The 18,894-nt window shown below is 42.8% G+C and overlaps 1 protein-coding gene across 1 annotated transcript; it reads left to right on the top strand.

Annotated features, from left to right (window-relative positions):
• Positions 1-10,449: 10,449 nt before the first annotated feature.
• LOC308154837 (tripartite motif-containing protein 16-like) lies at positions 10,450-17,841 on the top strand (the record flags this gene model as incomplete). Its single annotated transcript, XM_080528055.1, has 6 exons — positions 10,450-11,025; positions 12,009-12,104; positions 12,204-12,410; positions 12,611-12,770; positions 12,910-12,969; positions 17,306-17,841. 6 exons carry the CDS (start codon positions 10,450-10,452, stop codon positions 17,839-17,841), a joined length of 1,635 nt encoding a protein of 544 aa, XP_080384181.1.
• Positions 17,842-18,894: the final 1,053 nt, after the last annotated feature.

Genomic DNA, 18,894 nt, shown 5'->3' with positions numbered 1-18,894 from the left:
TATCTTTTTAAATATGTAACAAATCATTAAATATTAAAACAAGTAAATAGTATAATAAATATTAATTAAATAAATAGAATAAATATATATCAAATATATTATATTATTACATATATTAAATTATTATATACAATTTCATTTTTATCTTTTTAAATATGTAACAAATCATTAAATAGTAAAACAAGTAAATAGTATAATAAATATTAATTAAATAAATAGAATAAATATATATCAAATATATTATATTATTAAATATATTAAATTATTATATGCAATTTCATTTCTATCTTTTTAAATATGTAACAAAGCAAAAATGTCCATTTTTATAAAATATGGGAGGGAACTGAACGAGTCATGCCACAGCATGACAGCCGTTTATGTAACAAATAATTTTTAAAAATGTACAAAAATGTAAGTAAAATCATAAATCATTGTCTTTAACAGCGTTAACTGCTGCGGTCTGTGCATCTTTATCACTTTGCACTGCCTTGTGCCACGCCAACAGAAAAACGGCTCATTCAGTTCCCTCCCTGTAATGTTTAGACCACCTACTGCCACCTGGTGGTAGACTAGATACATGTGGCACGACTCATTCAGTTCCCTCCCTGTAATGTTTAGACCACCTACTGCCACCTGGTGGTATACTAGATACATGTGGCACGACTCATTCAATTTAATTAATTTAATTTTAATTTTAATTTTAATTTTTTAAATTTTCATTCAGTTCCCTCCCATAATAAAGCAAGCTTGGTGGCTCTCTGAACCACATGTGGAGGTTGGCAGGATCTTCCTCTCGGCCCGTTTCTTGAGAGCATTGAACATGCTGTATCTGCAATCGAAACAATGCAGATATGAATGACTTGCATGTTTCCTCAAAGTGGTGTGAAACGGTGTGCAATGGGCTTTGAAGTAGATGTTCTCTTGTTTGGTGAGACTATAGTGCGGAGGCTACTCTGCCCTCGCAGTTAAAAGACGGCTTCACCTATTTTCAACCAGCTTTCTATCATTACATTTTCAACCAGCTTTCTATCATTACATTTTCAACCAGCTTTCTATCATTACATTTTCAACCAGCTTTCTATCATTACATTTTCAACCAGCTTTCTATCATTACATTTTCAACCAGCTTTCTATCATTACATTTTCAACTTACAGCTTTCTATCATTACATTTTAGGTTTTAAATGGGTAATAATAATGTTATACACACAGAATAAGAGAACATACAGTTGGTAGGCTAGTAGTAGTAGGCCTATATTATTTTTAACATCTAAACTGTCTTGAGACATTCCAACGTTTATGTCTCAAGACAGACACTGACACTACTTCAATTTAAGACAAATTACTTTGACATATGGTTTATTATCTATAAGTTGGCTGAGTGGGATCATTACAATGTTGCTGTCCACCTGTTGTGCTTTTCTTGTGTTGTGTCATGTTTGACGTTAGATTTATATATCTGAAGGGCATCCAACGAAGTCCTCATTTTTTATGTTGAGTTTAGGGGATAAGCGTTTAACAGTTACTACTGTATGGTAATGTCAAATTGGCATTGCCTCACTTGATCGAATTGGCTGTATTGGTATTAAGATTTGCCTTTGGGTAATGAATGTGTCAGTTTGTATGGAGAAAACGTCATCCCCAGCTTTGTCAATCTAATCATAGGTGCCTACAGATTCTGTCTAGGCCTATTGATAAAATATTGCTTTTTGTGCCTTGCTTGCTAGTTCAGAGTGACAGGGAATCTGACTTTGATGACAATCATAACGGTCATGATGAAGAGCAAGAGGTGCCTCATTCAGAGGGGGAGATGGACAGTGATCAAGCCCCTGAGCCAGAGGAACAGGAGGAGATGGACATTGGAAATGCTCATGACAATGGAGTGGTAAACTGAAACCCAAATGTTGTTTTAATGTAACTATTGGCAGTCTTGTTGTTGTTGACTATTATGGTTTTGATAGGGATCTGATCTGCTTGGGTGTCTCTACTCAGCACTTATCTTGCCCCTTCAGCCAGATCCATATCCAGATCCATATCCATATCCATGTCCAGATCCATATCCAGATCCAGATCCATATCCAGATCCATAGCCAGATCCATATCCAGATCCAGAGCCAGATCCATGTCCATATCCAGATCCATATCCAGATCCATAGCCAGATCCATGTCCATATCCAGATCCATATCCATGGAGATCTTTCACAGAAGCAGCCCTGAGCTTGTTCTTTGAAACCTCAGGAATTTCAGAGGCAACATTTTCAAGTTTACTTGAAATCATATCACATGAGAGTTTCAAGAAGGAGGACGTCCCACCTAATGTTGTCAGTGCTCTCAAGGTAGGCTATAGTGATACAAGTTATTTTTCTATGCTAATGAAATAGCTATCACTATAAGACCATATACTGTATTTATGTAATTCCACTGCTATTCCTTATTTCAGAATATCAGAAAAAAACTGCCTACGGTGCCTATTAGTGTGCATGGAGAAGATTCTTCTTTTTATTATTTTGACATGGAGAAAACAGTGGCAAAAACTTTGGAGAACAACAAGCATATGGCAAAAATGACTTTTGTGCCAGTGACCGACTGCCATAGAGACGCCTGTAACTCCAGGCTATTTCATGAGAGCAAACTCTTTGGAATACAGTGTATTGGCACCAATGTAGGGAAGGTAACTGCCCTTAAATGTGGTAAAGAGCGCCCACCCAAAAAGGTGCATGTCATCAGTTTGTGTAACTTGATTCATTTTTCATATTTCAAGGTAACTGCCCGTGACATAATCAAAATCAACATCGACCGCAGATCGCGTCTTGCAAGAGTGGAGTCCATAGCATTTGACAGCTCCATCCAGGATCTAGTGCTCAGGTGCAGAATACTTTTCCGTCGACTTGAGATGAGGAATCATCAACAGTTCCACAGTTTAACACCTGTTAGAGAACAACTATTTATATCTGATGCTTTTGAGTCCATCAAAGTGGTTCAGAAAATAGCTCAGATACCTACATATACAGCAACCACTCTGCCACTGCATTTAAAGAGCCAAGCAGCAGATACATCAAAGATGTAGCAACTCTCCCTGCTCATTGTAGTGAAGGGCAGCCAGAAAGAGAACTACCCACAGGTAGGCTAAAAAGCTTACCATGATATTGCACTACTGCTTTTCATTGGCACTGTTAAGTCATAGTTTCATGGCTTATCAAATATGATGATACGATATGAACAAGAACATGCATGAAGTAATGGTTGCCATAAAATTGTTTCGTTAAAGGGGTACCAGTTCTGCCACTCTACATCCATTTATATTTTGATGGATTTGGGCTGTACAGGAGGAAGTACCATTCCACTAACGGAATGTACTTTTCAGTCGGTAACCTGCCCCGCTCTGAGGCGGCAAAAAGGGAGCACATGGGCATCATAGGCCTTGGAGAACCAGGTAGCATAATAATCAGCACATTTTAACAAATGGTTAAAATGTCTAAGTCATGGTTCATGTGAGATTGAGATATATCTTCTTTCCAAATCAGGAACATCATTTGAGCAGCGCATGAATGCCATTTCTCCATACATACGCAGACTACAGGAGGGGTATTATGCAAACTGCCCTTACTATGGAGGCAATGTGTTTGTATGTGGAGGAATTGGGGAGATCAATGCCGATATGCCCCAGGCAAACCACTGTGCAAACTGTTTGTCTTCCACCGCAAACAAACGGTTAGATTCAGTATTACTTCTCTGGCCATTTGGTCTTCTTGGTTATGTACATTGTGTGAAATCTTTCAAATGCATCCCTTATTAAAATGATGTCTCTCTTAGATGCAGAATTTGCACAGTCGACAACGCCGACCTCTCCAACCCACAGGTTGCCAGTGAAGCACCCCCCAGAACAAAGTCCAACACCAACATCATTATCGCTGGCATGTCTGAGATGGGTGTAGTGGAGAGGAAACGACAAGAAACAGAGACTGGGACCTTGTTCAGCCAAAACAACCAGCTTTTCTCTGATGACATTGTCATTGAACCGCACATTCAGGTAAATGTTTTAATGTAAGCTCTGTCTATATATGCATGTTACCTATGCCTAATGAAGCTCAGAGCAAGGTATATGTTTTTGCCATGTTGCTGGAAATGGTTGCAACTAAGAAAAACATACTAATGGACTGAAAATCTCCTGCTCTGCCTTGTGTTAAAAATGATTCAAATAGAAAGCATATAATGATAAAACCATGTAAAAGCAATACAACTGTTGGCTTTGTATTTTGTTACAGACAAGAATCGATCACTTCCACTTAGATGCCCTTGGTGTTGGAAGACTCCAAATAAGTCTAATTTGGGGCAACATCAAGACACAATTGCAACTGTTCGTATCCAATGGGTGGGGGTGTGTGTGTGTGTGTGTGTGTGTGGGTGTGTGGGTGTGGGTGTGGGTGGCAGGTGGAGAGAGAGAACATTATTACCCAGACGAGTCATCGTCATTAACCTCACCTTGTCAGCCAGTTTGTTAAATGACAGAACATCTAATAACATCTAATAACACCTTCTAATACACCTCCAACACCTTCTCTTCTCTTCTCTTCCAGATAAACTCCAAGGATGCTCTCCGATTCTCAGATTTTCCCATCTCAAAGAATACATTGAGAGGTACTATCAGTTACTAATATCAGACCTGTAGGCACTGGCGGACTCAGGGGGGGGGGGGGGGCAGGGGGGGCGACCGCCCCTCCTGGTGCCCCCACGGTTGAAAAACGTCTTTGCCCTTTCGAGTGGCAAAAATGCCCTTTTGAGTGGCGAAAATGAGAGGATGTGCCCTATTGGTGCCCCTCCAATGGTCTAAATTTTACCATGTGCCCCCCCACAGTTGAAAAACGTCGCACTAAAGTGCCCTTTTGAGTGGCAAAATGAGAGGATGTGCCCTATTGGCTGCCCTTCCAATGGTCTAAACTTGACCATGTGCACTGATGGGGTCCCATGTTGTGCAGTAGGTGCCCTTTTTTTCTTTTCGCCCCCCCTGCCCTTCAAACAGCCCGAGTCCGCCACTGCATGTAGGGTCAGATAACTGTGTCAGTGTGCCAGCTGGATGCCATGCTGATAACTGTGTCAGTGTGCCAGCTGGATGCCATGCTGATAACTGTGTCAGTGTGCCAGCTGGATGCCATGCTGAACTCCTTTGGCATTGACGGAGTTGGTAGATGGTGACGCACCGTAGATGGAAATGTGTAGTCCTCTCTAACATGGTTGTAATTTGTTCTATTTTTATGTAAGAAGAGAGATTTAAGTGTTTAATATTATGCCAAATGTAAAATTGTATAATGTATGATATATTTTAATGTTAGATATTGTAATTTAAAGTCAGTTTTATATGCTAAATGTTATGTGTAATGTATGTTTTAAATGTGGACCCCCTAAAAGTAGCTCATGCCTATGGGTATAGCTAATGGGGATCCTTCAATAAATAAACAAATAAATAAACGTGTTGTGTTTCCTGCAGGTCTGATGGAGGCTCCGTACCGCCAGCCCACAGAGATCCAGAGGCAGACCACCTAACCCTGCCCCATGTCACACTACCTAACCCTAACCCTGCCCCATGTCACACTACCTAACCCTAACCCTGCCCCATGTCTCACTAGCCCCTAACCCTGCCCCATGTCTCACTAGCCCCTAACCCTAACCCTGCCCCATGTCTCACTACCTAACCCTAACCCTGCCCCATGTCACACTACCTAACCCTAACCCTGCCCCATGTCACACTAGCCCCTAACCCTGCCCCATGTCACACTAGCCCCTAACCCTGCCCCATGTCACACTAGCAGGTCCTACTGGTGTTTGGTTATAAACTAGCAGATCCTACTGGTGTTTGGTTATAAACTAGCAGATCCTACTGGTGTTTGGTTATAAACTAGCAGATCCTACTGGTGTTTGGTTATAAACTAGCAGATCCTACTGGTGTTTGGTTCATACCTGTCAACATTGGGATTTGAAAATAAGGGATATTTCCCCGAAAATAAGGGATATCCCCCGCACGCCCCCCCCCCCCCCCCCCCCCCGTCCACAAACCATACCCCTTACATTTAGACAAGGGGACACACAGTCAATCTGTATACGGAGATGTGTATACAACTCGGTATGACAACGGAGCTGTCTGTATGTCTGTCTGTTAGTGTGTGTTCCTGTCTGTCTGTCTGTTAGTGTGTGTTGCTGTCTGTCTGTCTGTTAGTGTGTGTTCCTGTCTGTCTGTCTGTCTGTCTGTTAGTGTGTGTTCCTGTCTGTCTGTCTGTTAGTGTGTGTTCCTGTCTGTCTGTCTGTTAGTGTGTGTTCCTGTCTGTCTGTCTGTCTGTTAGTGTGTGTTCCTGTCTGTCTGTCTGTTAGTGTGTGTTCCTGTCTGTCTGTCTGTCTGTTAGTGTGTGTTCCTGTCTGTCTGTCTGTCTGTTAGTGTGTGTTCCTGTCTGTCTGTCTGCCTGTCTGTCTGTCTGTTAGTGTGTGTTCCTGTCTGTCTGTCTGTCTGTCTGTTAGTGTGTGTTCCTGTCTGTCTGTCTGTCTGTTAGTGTGTGTTCCTGTCTGTCTGTCTGTCTGTCTGTCTGTCTGTTAGTGTGTGTTCCTGTCTGTCTGTCTGTCTGTTAGTGTGTGTTCCTGTCTGTCTGTCAGTGTGTGCTCCTGTCTGTCTGTCTGTCTGTCTGTTAGTCTGTTAGTGTGTGTTCCTGTTAGAGATGCTCCGATCAGGGTTTTTGGTGCCGATCCGATATCACCGATCACCGATCACAGCGTCGAAAATGGCAATTGAAGCATTCTATTTATTGTGTAGCATTATTTATGTTTTTAATTATTCTTAACACCATTGACATTGTATATTAAGTATTCAAATGAAATTAGGAGATGAGAAAGTATCATGAATTGACAACAATCTGTGTTATTGAATTCACAACCACCTGTAGCTTACTTCAGGAAAAACAAATAAAATGTGAAAATAAAAATCATAAAAATAAAATGTACACTGTCACATCAAATGTGCAACATTCCACTCGAATGAGAGGAACTATGGGCTCTTAGAGAACTTGCTTATACTGTAGCTTTCCTGAGGAACAATAAACATACCCAAACTAAACTGCAACATAAACAGGCTATCCGCTTGTTAAGTCGTGACGTGTTTCCGGGGCCAAAGTTGGCTGAGGCGCTGTCTTCGACATGGAGAAATAATAATAATAATAAATTATATTTATATAGCGCTTTTCCGAGGCTCAAATACCCTGACAATATGGAGAAAACGGGAAAGTGCCGTGTCCCTTGTTGTATGAATAGATCCGAGTCTAAAAAACTATTAAACTGTCATTCTACCGCTGTAGTTCACAGGTACTCTGGTGCGGGGAATTTCTGGTTTGAACCCGGAAATGGCTAAACGTCACTTTTGACGTCAGACTTAACAAGCGGATAGCCAAATATAAAATACTGTTTCAAGTCAGTCAGTTTCAAGTCATATTTAGGAGGAGATAAGACAGCAAGTCAGCAATAATCTTCAGCCTGTTCCTCTTATCATCTAAAATATGTCCTGCTATGCTGAAAAGTCGCTCGCTATCTACACTTGTGCAAGGTGCACAGAGGAAGACCTCAAACTCGCGCGCTAATAGTTGTTGTTGCCTTAGCAACTTGGCCTTGGCCTTAGCCTAGCTTAGTGACTTCCTGCTCGCGGGGTCACATGACGTCGCTGAACGTACTACACTACACTACGCTCGTGAAGTCGCGCTGGAACTCTGACCAGCACTCGTGGAACGCCTCTCGTCCAATCAAAGCACTCGGTCCCTTTATGACGTCGAGCCCAGTGTGCGCTTCGGCGCTCTCGGAGCGAATTGCCAGGAATTCATCACGTGTCAAGTGTCAAGTGTCGCGAGATGACCTTTTTCCGGGTTAATCTCCAAGGTCAGAATAGTTCACATCCAACTAGGTCTATTGTACAAGATTGTTGGGAGCATAATAAGACACATTATATGAGTTTTGGATGGATAGGGAATACAATAGCAAAAAGGTACGATTTAGATAAATTACGGTATAGTCCAGTAATCCCGCACTCAATTATTCCACCCTGGTTATATGTGAATCCATTAGTAGATTTAGATATACAGCAAGAACTACGAAAGAAGTCCAAACATGCACATCCTGGGAATGTGGTACAAAACTATATTGGTCAGCACTATACAGGCAAGTTCTTAATTTTTACAGATGGCTCAAAAGACCCAGAGACAGGACGTACAGGAGCTGCAGTATTCTTCCCACAGTATAAAACAGGAATTAAAAAAAGAACCACTGATCATTTATCAGTGTACACAGTGGAGCTCCTAGCAATATTGACAGCATTAGAATGGTTGGTAGAGAATAGGGTTAGTAATGCACTCATTGCCTCTGACAGTTGGGCAGCACTGTCAAGTATCAGATCGTTGAAATCATGCAGACAGGATATTGTTTTCAAGATCCATCATTTAATTTATGTAATATATAGTATGGATATCACTGTTTGCTTTGTTTGGGTTCCTGCTCATGTAGGGGTAGAAGGAAATGAAGATGCGGATATATTAGCTAAGCAGTCACTTAAATCAGAATCAATAGAAATGGATATTCCACTTAGTAAAGCTGAGGTAAAATCAATCATTAACAAACACATGCAGGAACTATGGCAAGAAAACTGGAACAGAAATGAAACAGGAAGGCATTTGTTTAACATTCAAAAGAAAGTCGGAATAGGAAGTAGGATGGGCAGGAACCGGAAAGAAGAGACAGTGATATCCCGGCTCAGGATAGGTCATACTGGGTTGAATGACACACTTTACAGAATAGGAAAACACCCAAACGGCATTTGTGCACACTGTAATAACCCGGAATCTGTTCAGCATGTGCTGCTGGAATGTGGAAAATATGAAGAACAGAGAAAGATCCTGAAAGCAGCAATTCAGAAAGCTAAGTTGAGGTTTACTGTAGGGAACTTACTTGGAAACACAGATACAGTAAATAACCAGGTAATTAAATATCTGAAAGAAACAGGATTGATAGGTAGGATTTAACCCTACCCCTCCCCACCATTTTGTTTATTTCTTTCATTTACATTTTTCCCCCTACCCCTCCCCACCATTTTGTTTATTTATTTCATTTACAATTTTCCACCTGTCAAGCTAACGTTCCACACAGTCCGGTAGGGGGTGGTAATGCGCCACACAGTCCAGTAGGTGGCGGTAATGCACCTTAAGCTGGTTGCCAACCGCCAATCAAATAAAAAGAAGAAGAAGAAGATGACCTTTTTCCCGCCGTTTTGTCCGGGGCCGTCACACACAGCGCAGCGCAGCGCAGCTACTAGTGTCGGGAACACCGTGCATTATCGAGCACGACGACACAAAAGAAAACACTTCTTCGTGAAGTGGCGGAGAGAACACATGACTTGTTTGTTCAGTGCAAAAAGTACATCCTTTATAACCCTTTGCCACGTTATAACAAGACGCTCGGTGACGGTGAGTGGTCATCAGCTCCGCTAGCTAGCATAGATATGTGACGTAGTTAGCTAGCTTTGCTAAGGTAAACAAGCCATTTCATGGGCTAACTAACCAGAAGCAATAGTTACAGAAAGTATTACAGTAGTGTCTGTTGGTGTCTGTTGGTGTGTGTTGGTGTGTTTCATGTCTGTTGGTGTGTTTTGTGTCTGTTGGTGTGTGTGTTGGTGTGTGTTGGTGTGTGTTGATGTGTGTTGGTGTGTGTTGGTGTCTGTTGGTGTGTGTTGGTGTCTGTTGGTGTGTGTTGGTGTCTGTTGGTGTGTGTTGGTGTGTGTTTCATGTCTGTTGGTGTGTTTTGTGTCTGGTGTGTGTTTGGTGTCTGTTGGTGTGTGTTTTGTGTCTGTTGGTGTGTGTTTTGTCTCTGTTGGTGTGTGTTGGTGTGTGTTCTGTGTCTGTTGGTGTGTCTGTTGGTGTGTTTTGTTTTTGTTGGTGTGTGTTTTGTTTTTGTTGGTGTGTGTTGGTGTGTGTGTTGGTGTGTGTTTTGTGTCTGTTGGTGTGTGTTGGTGTGTGTTTTGTCTCTGTTGGTGTGTGTTGGTGTGTGTTCTGTGTCTGTTGGTGTGTCTGTTGGTGTGTGTTTTGTTTTTGTTGGTGTGTGTTGGTGTGTGTTTTGTTTTTGTTGGTGTGTGTTGGTGTGTGTGTGTTGGTGTGTGTTTTGTGTGTGTTGGTGTGTGTTGGTGTGTGTTTTGTTTTTGTTGGTGTGTGTTGGTGTGTGTTGGTGTGTGTTTTGTGTCTGTTGGTGTGTGTTGGTGTGTCTGTTGGTGTGTGTTGGTGTGTAGTTGCTGCTAGACTCTATACATGCTGCTAGACTCTATACATGCTGCTAGACTCTATACATGCTGCTAGGCATTTCTAGGAAATCAAAACCTATCTCTGACTAGTATGAGTGTGTGTGACTCTTGTCATCTCTGCTCAGTCTTTTGTGCAGCACCATGGCAGACAGCACGGATTCTATTAAGTGTCCGATCTGTCAGGATCAACTGAAGGATCCGATGACTATTCCCTGTCAACACAACTACTGTATGGGCTGTATTAAGGACTACTGGGACCAGGATGACCAGAGGGGGGTCTACAGCTGCCCCCAGTGCAGAAAGACCTGCATCAGAAGGCCTCTTCTACAGAAAAACACTCTGCTGGCTGAATTAGTGGAGAATCAGAAGAAGACGGGACTCCAAGCTGCTCCTCCTGCTCACTGTGATGCTGGACCTGGAGATGTGGCGTGTGATGTCTGCACTGGGAGAAAGCAGAAAGCCCACAAGTCCTGCCTGGTGTGCATGGCCTCTTACTGTGAGACTCACCTCCAGACTCACTATGACGTACCTCCATTGAAGAAGCACAAGCTGGTCAAAGCCTCCACACAGCTGCAGGAGAAGATCTGCTCTCGTCACGATGAAGTGATGAAGATATTCTGCCGTACCGATCAGCAGTGTATCTGTTATCTGTGTTCCATGGATGAACATAGAGGCCATGACACAGTCCCAGCTGCTACAGAGAGGGCTGAGAAACGGGTAAGAACCAGAGTGTCCGGTTCATATTGTATGATATTGTTAATGAGTGTGTTGGTGAAATGAATTATTTTGGTGTAAAGCTGAAAGTCTGTGTCTCTTACACTAAAGGGAGTTAATGATTGAAATAACCACTTGGCCATGATTTCATGACAGGAGATATTTGACTGTAATCTCTCCAGAGATGTCGGGTCCGAGGTCTAAGCCAGTTGGCATTAGCAGTACAAGGTGGAACCTTGGAAAACATTAGTCGTCATTTTGTTGGAGTCGAAGGAAACAAAGGAATCAGAGACTTGTTTGCTGTGTTGAGTTTATTTTCTCCTGGCACTCCCACATGCTCTACCGCCATCTGCTGGATTTATCCAGCTACTACATTGTCCACGTCGTCAAAGTCCCAGTCCAGTTCTCTTGTCAAAGTCTCTATCTGACCAGTTCTCTGGTCAAAGTCTCTATCTGACCAGTTCTCTGGTCAAAGTCTCTATCTGACCAGTTCTCTGGTCAAAGTCTCTATCAGACCAGTTCTCTGGTCAAAGTCTCTATCTGACCAGTTCTCTGGTCAAAGTCTCTATCAGTCCAGTTCTCTGGTCAAAGTCTCTATCAGACCAGTTCTCTGGTCAAAGTCTATCAGACCAGTTCTCTGGTCAAAGTCTCTATCAGTCCAGTTCTCTGGTCAAAGTCTCTATCAGTCCAGTTCTCTGGTCAAAGTCTCTATCAGTCCAGTTCTCTGGTCAAAGTCTCTATCAGACCAGTTCTCTGGTCAAAGTCTCTATCAGACCAGTTCTCTGGTCAAAGTCTCTATCAGTCCAGTTCTCTGGTCAAAGTCTCTATCAGTCCAGTTCTCTGGTCAAAGTCTCTATCAGACCAGTTCTCTGGTCAAAGTCTCTATCAGTCCATTTCTCTTGAGAAAGCTGACCAGACACCTCCTGCCCTGTCCACCTCCACCACACTTTATATGACGAGAGCTTTGTCTGTTTGTCTGTCCACAGAGGCAGCTGGGGATGAGTCAGCAGGAAGTCCAGCAGAGAGTCCAGGAGAGAGAGAAGAAGCTGAGGGAGATCCAACAGGCTGTGGAGTCTCTCAGAGTGAGTACTGACCAGAGGAGACGCACCATTACTGCTCTCCTCCAGTCAGCCACTCTCCAATCCCACTCTGTGTGTGTGTGTGTGTGTGTGTCCTAACAGCGCTCTGCACAGGCAGCAGTGGAGGACAGTGAGAGGATCTTTACTGAGCTGATCCGCTCCATTGAGAGAAGAGCCCAGCAGGAGGCAGCAGTGAGTCAGGCTGAAGGAGTCCTGGAGCGACTGGAGCAGGAGATCGCTGAGCTGAGGAGGAGAGACGCTGAGCTGGAGCAGCTTTCACACACAGAGGATCACATCCATTTCCTCCAGGTAACGACACTGACCCTCCATCTGCAATACTGAAAGAAGCTTAATGTTCAGGTATTAATATACCCCCTCTCTCTCTCTCTCTCTCTCTCTCTCTCTCTCTCTCTCTCTCTCTCTCTCTCTCTCTCTCTCTCTCTCTCTCTCTCTCTCTCTCTCTCTCTCTCTCTCTCTCTCTCTCTCTCTCTCTCTCTCTCTCTCTCCAGGGTTATCAGTCCCTCTCCAGTCCCAGTGTATGTTCAGACATAGCCAGCATCATTGTCCATCCTAGCCAGTACTTTGGAGGTGTGAGTGAGGCTGTGTCTGAGCTGATAAAGAAACTAGAGGACGTCTTTAAGGGGGAGGGGCCCAAGATCTCAACTACAGGTGAACTAAAGCACTTCCTCTGGTCATAGTCAGCTGTAGACTACAGCACTAATCACCACATTGTGTACTGTACGTGTGTGTGTGTGTGATATTATTTGATACTAATGCTTTCTCTTCAAATGTGTTTGTGTGTCTGTAGTGGATGTAGTGTATGTTTTACTACCAGCAGAGCCCAGGACCAGAGCCCAGTTCCTACAATGTGAGTCTCCTCATCCTGAAGTAGTTAGGGTTAGGATGTGCGTGACTCAAAGTGTTCATGGTCGATTAATCACTGCGTGAATGAACCATTCATTGATTAATCACTGGGTGAATGAACCATTCATTGACTAATCACTGGGTGAATGAACCATTCATTGATTAATCACTGGGTGATGAATGAACCATTCATTGATTAATCACTGGGTGATGAATGAACCATTCATTGATTTTCCGTGTGCCGACATTCACAAAGACAGCCATGGATCCTCGGCAAGAAATCAGTTAATATCTTAAACAACAAAACACCTTCAACAGTGAAGGATTGATTTCATTCTGGTATTAATCCTGATGAATTTCTCCTTCTGAATTCTTAAATTAGGCTAACATAACAATAACGCAAAACAGGGAAATATGGAAGCATATAGTGGACTTAATTCAAATGTTAATGCAATTTGAGATTGCAATTGCATGTTCCACTTTTGCATGCATTCTTTCAGTCAATATTCAAATTCAAATGCAATCATATGATTTTCATTTTCATGTAGCTGGTATGCACATTCGCTGTCAATATTAAAATGATAATGCAAAGCCATTTGACATTTCATTTTCAAAGTCATGCGCTGCTTTGTAACTGACAAAATTCAAAAGTTCATTCGAATGTGAAAATGACTATGCAATCCCACAATAGCATTTTAATTTTCCACGTTTGCCTGCATTATTTGAGTCAATATGACAATTGTAATGCAATAATGTGATTAGCGTTTGCATTTCCATATTCTAGGAAACACACCCGCTGTATAGCTGACAAATTCTGATTCTCCATGCCATTCTCATGTTCTCCCGGCCTGTCAGTCATTCTCTGGGGGCAGGACAAGGTTTAAGGCGGTGTGACCTTGGGTGTGGTTGTGGCGACCTTATGACCTTTTCTCCATAGAGAATGAATGGCCGCACATAACGTAAGCGTGTGTGTGCTGTGAAGGTCTGGGGGCTAAGCGCTTGCTGCTGTCCTACCAGGGGAGGGTGGGATGAAGTCTGGTGGGTGGGTGACCTTGGGTGTGGATGTTGCGAGCCGTAGACCGTATGCCCATAGAGAATGAATGGGTGTGCAGAAACGAAGTGTCTGTGGTGTGTGTGTGTGTGTGTGTTTTATGTTGTGTGTGTAATATAGTATACAGGGATTAAAGTTCTCCGTCGCCACGACGGATTTCCGTCAATTTATTCCAAGTTGCGACGGATTTATTCCGAGTTGTGACGGATTTTACCTGGTGTAATATGATTTGTAGAGGCATACAATCTATTTTGATGTTGGTATTAGGTATATAAATGATATATAATAGCCTATATAGCCTACATATAGGCCTTTATTGGCTACAACTATGCGACAGTAACAGAGCGGGGTGCACTGACGCTGAACCCCTCATAGTGATAAGTAGGTGGACATGGTGCGTGGTGCTGAAATAGCCGACATGCGGTGTGTGGTTTGAAAAAAGTAACGCCAAATCATTCAAACTTAATGTTTACTTATAGGCTATGTGAATGTGACTGCACCACACATGTGAACAGTAACAAAGCAAATGCAGTTTAATTTGATGAAAAACATTGACAACAAAATCGGCGCAAAAAAAAAAAGCTGAATCCGCTTAGCCTATATGCTCCTGAAACGACAGAGCAAACACGCTACATTACTATTAGGGCTCAAGTCTCACGCATTGGCCGTGAGACACACGCATTTCAATCCGTTCACACGCCACACCTTGTATTTCTCACGCAGAGAAATTACCAGGGGCGCCCACCAAGTTGCGCCGCTATTTTTTAAAAATAGAACAGGTAGAGAATCAAGTGAGTTCCCTCTGGTTCCCCTAGAGTTCAGAAGGCCACGCACCAGCTAATCAAATAGAAAAATATATAGCTACCGAACAGCCAATCAGAAAATAATAGCATTGCTGTATCCGGGTAACATTTTGATATTCCCGCTACAACAAACAACGTTCTGATTCCAACGACACGGGCTGACTGGAGCTATTGATTCAGATGCTCGCTACACAGAAGAGGACAGATTATTTGAATTGATCATTCACATCTGGAAGTGGCTACAGACTGGTCGACGTGGGAGAAGACCATATCCTTTGATGCTGAGACTGTGTGTGTGTGTGTGTGTGTGTGTGTGTGTGATTTTTTTGTTTTTTTTGTTTTACAAATTGATGTCATTTATCAGATCAGACCCTGTCCACCCCCGCCGCCGCCAAAATCTCACTCTGAACTCTGTTCAAAACTTGAGAGCCCTGTTACTATGGATAATAATTACAATGAGCCATTCATTAAAAATAGAAAAAATTATATTAGGCTATTAAATCTCACTTAATGAGAAAACTGGCATCTCCCATCGGTCACTATTTGTTGTCTATCTGGTGATATGTTTGTTTATTGTTTATTATTAGGATCCCCATGGTGACAGCTAGTCTTCCTGGGGTCCACAAAAATAACAATACAAATGAAATCAATAACAACACAAATACAAACAAATGATTACAAAGAACAGACAACAGTGTAATTAAAAGAAAAATGGAAAGAAAATAACTAAAACTAAACTCAAATCAAACTAACCTAAACTCAACTAAAACTAAACTAAAAACAAACATTTTCATTTACATACACCTTTAATATACATTAGGGAATGTCAATTTCTCTATTTGCCAAGTGTTGTTTTACTAAGATTTTGAAACAGATTTTACTATTCTCCTGTGTAACATGTCTGGGAAGACAGTCTCCTAAACACGTAGAGACCAACCCCGAGTCGATCAGAGCTTCCTGCCATGAGCTATGGTAACTCTCCCGCACCTTCCCCCTACCGGTGAATGCCTAATTGTTGTGGTTTTCCGGAGGTATTGTGCGGTAGGTGCGGGAAAGTTACCATAGCTCAGCGCAGGAAGCTCTGATGGACTCGGGTTGGTCTCAACTTGTTTAGGAGACTCAGGCGCATAAAGAACATGAAAGGGCTCATGTCTCTATCACAACCACAGCACAGCTACGCGCGAATCATACGAAGGGGAGCAAGATATGGCAAGGGACTTTTTCTGTCAAAACTCCGGTAACATTGGGTTGTAGTATGTAACATAGGGTTGTAACAGAGGGTTGTAACATAGGGTTGTATGTAACATAGGGTTGTATGTAACAGAGGGTTGTATGTAACAGAGGGTTGTATGTAACATAGGGTTGTATGTAACATAGGGTTGTATGTAACAGAGGGTTGTATGTAACAGAGGGTTGTATGTAACAGAGGGTTGTATGTAACATAGGGTTGTATGTAACATAGGGTTGTATGTAACATAGGGTTGTATGTAACATAGGGTTGTATGTAACAGAGGGTTGTATGTAACAGAGGGTTGTATGTAACAGAGGGTTGTATGTAACATAGGGTTGTATGTAACAGAGGGTTGTATGTAACAGAGGGTTGTATGTAACAGAGGGTTGTATGTAACATAGGGTTGTATGTAACAGAGGGTTGTATGTAACAGAGGGTTGTATGTAACAGAGGGTTGTATGTAACAGAGGGTTGTATGTAACAGAGGGTTGTATGTAACATAGGGTTGTATGTAACAGAGGGTTGTATGTAACAGAGGGTTGTATGTAACAGAGGGTTGTTTGTATGTAAAAAGACGGTGAAAAGTTTAATAAAATCAACTGAAAAAGGCGGCGGCAGCTGCGCTTTTCTCACGCTTTTTAAAAAGCGGCCGTCTAACAATGGCGTCAATGTGTTGTCGGTTTGAACTCCCCGTTTTTAAGATTTGATCCAGATTAAAGCTTGGATTTGATTTCCTGATCTGATCGGATATCAAAGTGATCCTAATCCTGTTGTTTGGTTTTGAACTAGCCCAAAATGAACGTATAGTTCACTGTCCATTCCTCTCTAAATGCCCTGTTTCCACCGTCAACTTTCCTTTAGACCTTTGGAGAGTGACATGATGTTTCTCAATCCAATAATAATGTGACCTTGTAAGTCTGGGAGGAGGGGTGAGTCATTATCCTTCACATTGTCAGCAGGCTCACACAACAAGCCGTGTTAGTTGACTAGCGATGTGTCATTGATTTACAACAACGCGGAAATGTGTTCACATTTTTCGCAAGAAAAGTCAAAGCATTAGAACGTAGAACGGAAAGCCACCGGCCCCGATTTGGCCTGAATTATTTTTTCCGTCAGGAGATTTTTTTGGGGCTTTAATCCCTGAGTATAATAATGTCTCTCCCTCCCTCCCTCCCTTCTTCTCTCCCTCCCTCCCTCCCTCCCTCTCTCCCTCCCTCCCTCCCTCCCTCCTTCTCTCCCTCTGCTCTTCTCCCAGATTCCTGTCGACTCACACTGGACCCAAACACAGCACACAGACACCTCTCTCTGTCTGAGGGGAACAGGAAGGTGACACGTGGACAAGCCCAGTCATATCCTGATCATCCAGAGAGATTCACTGGCCTGTGGCCTCAGGTGCTGTGTAGAGAGGGTCTGTCTGAACGCTGTTACTGGGAGGTTGAGAGGAGAGGGAGGGTTGGTACAGCAGTCTCATATAAAGACATCAGCAGAGCAGGGAGAGGTCATGACTGTGCGTTAGGATACAATAACAAGTCCTGGAGGTTACACTGCTATAGTGATGGTAGTTATGTCTTCTGTCACAATGGTGTTCAGACTGCAGTACCAGGCCCTCGGTCCTCCAGAGTAGGAGTGTACCTGGATCACAGGGCAGGTAGTCTGTCCTTCTACAGCGTCTCCTCTGACACCATGACCCTCCTCCACAGAGTCCAGACCACCTTCTCTCAGCCCCTCTATCCTGGGTTTTGGTTGCGTGAATACCATGGTAACAGTGCTGAGCTGTGTGAGCTGGAGTAGAGAAGCGCACACACACACACACACACTCTCTTTGTGCTAGAGGTGTGTCTGTGTGTGTGTGTGTGTGTGTCTGTGTGTGTGTGTCTGTCTGTCTGTGTGTGTGTGTGAGTGTGTGTGTGTCTGCCTGTCTGTGTGTGTGTGTGTGCGTGTGTGTGTGTGTGTCTGTGTGTGTGTGTGTCTGTCTGTGTGTGTGTGTGTGTGTGTGTCTGTCTGTGTGTGTGTGTGTGTGTGTCTGTCTGTGTGTGTGTGTGTGTGTGTGTCTGAGTGTGAGTGTGTGTGTGTATGTGTCTGTGTGTGTGTGTGTGTGTGTGTCTGTGTCTGTGTCTGTGTGTGTGTGTGTGTGTGTGTGTGTGTGTGTGTGTGTGTGTGAGTGTGAGTGTGTGTGTGAGTGTATGTGTCTGTCTGTGTGTGAGAGTGAGTGTGTGTGTGTGTGTGTGTGAGAGTGTGTGTGTGTGTGTGTGTGTCTGTCTGTCTGTCTGTGTCTGTGTGTGTGTGTGTGTGTGTGTGTGTGTGTGTGTGTGTGTGTGCGAGTGAGTGTGAGTGTGTCTGTGATCTATATTGGAGGAATATAATGTGGAGAAAAGTCGTTTACAGCGCTGGAGTTACAGTGTTAGCTAGCTACTAGCCCTGACTCGTTCCCATAGCAACACAGCTCTTAAATCAAGCTTAGCCAGGGCGGAAGGTGGCTAACTTTCTAACCACAAAATAAGTGAGTCTTATTTTTTTATGTAACAGGCAGTCTTAATTAGACTGGTCTAACCTGAGAATATAAAACGAGTCTAAGGCTTAGACCAGTCTTCATCTATCTTTATGAGAATATAAAACTTCTTCTTAGTCTTAATCTTTATGCAACCGGCCCCAGGACAAACTGTAATCCGTGGTTCAGTTGTTTAAATAGCCACTACTAATTTAAGATAACTAGCCACCGCTAACAAAAAAACAACTGGATGATAATGGCAGGCAGACTAAATCCAAACCAATTGAACCAAATCAACTCCTAAACTGACTTGGTTCGAAGTTACTCTGAGGTAATTTTTCTACAAATGTTGAATG

This window comes from Nansenia antarctica (assembly GCF_963989245.1).
Source record: "Nansenia antarctica genome assembly, chromosome: 4".
NCBI lineage: Eukaryota > Metazoa > Chordata > Actinopteri > Argentiniformes > Microstomatidae > Nansenia > Nansenia antarctica.
The sequence above is the reverse complement of the archived record's forward strand: the minus strand, read 5'-3'. Positions and strand labels throughout refer to the sequence as shown.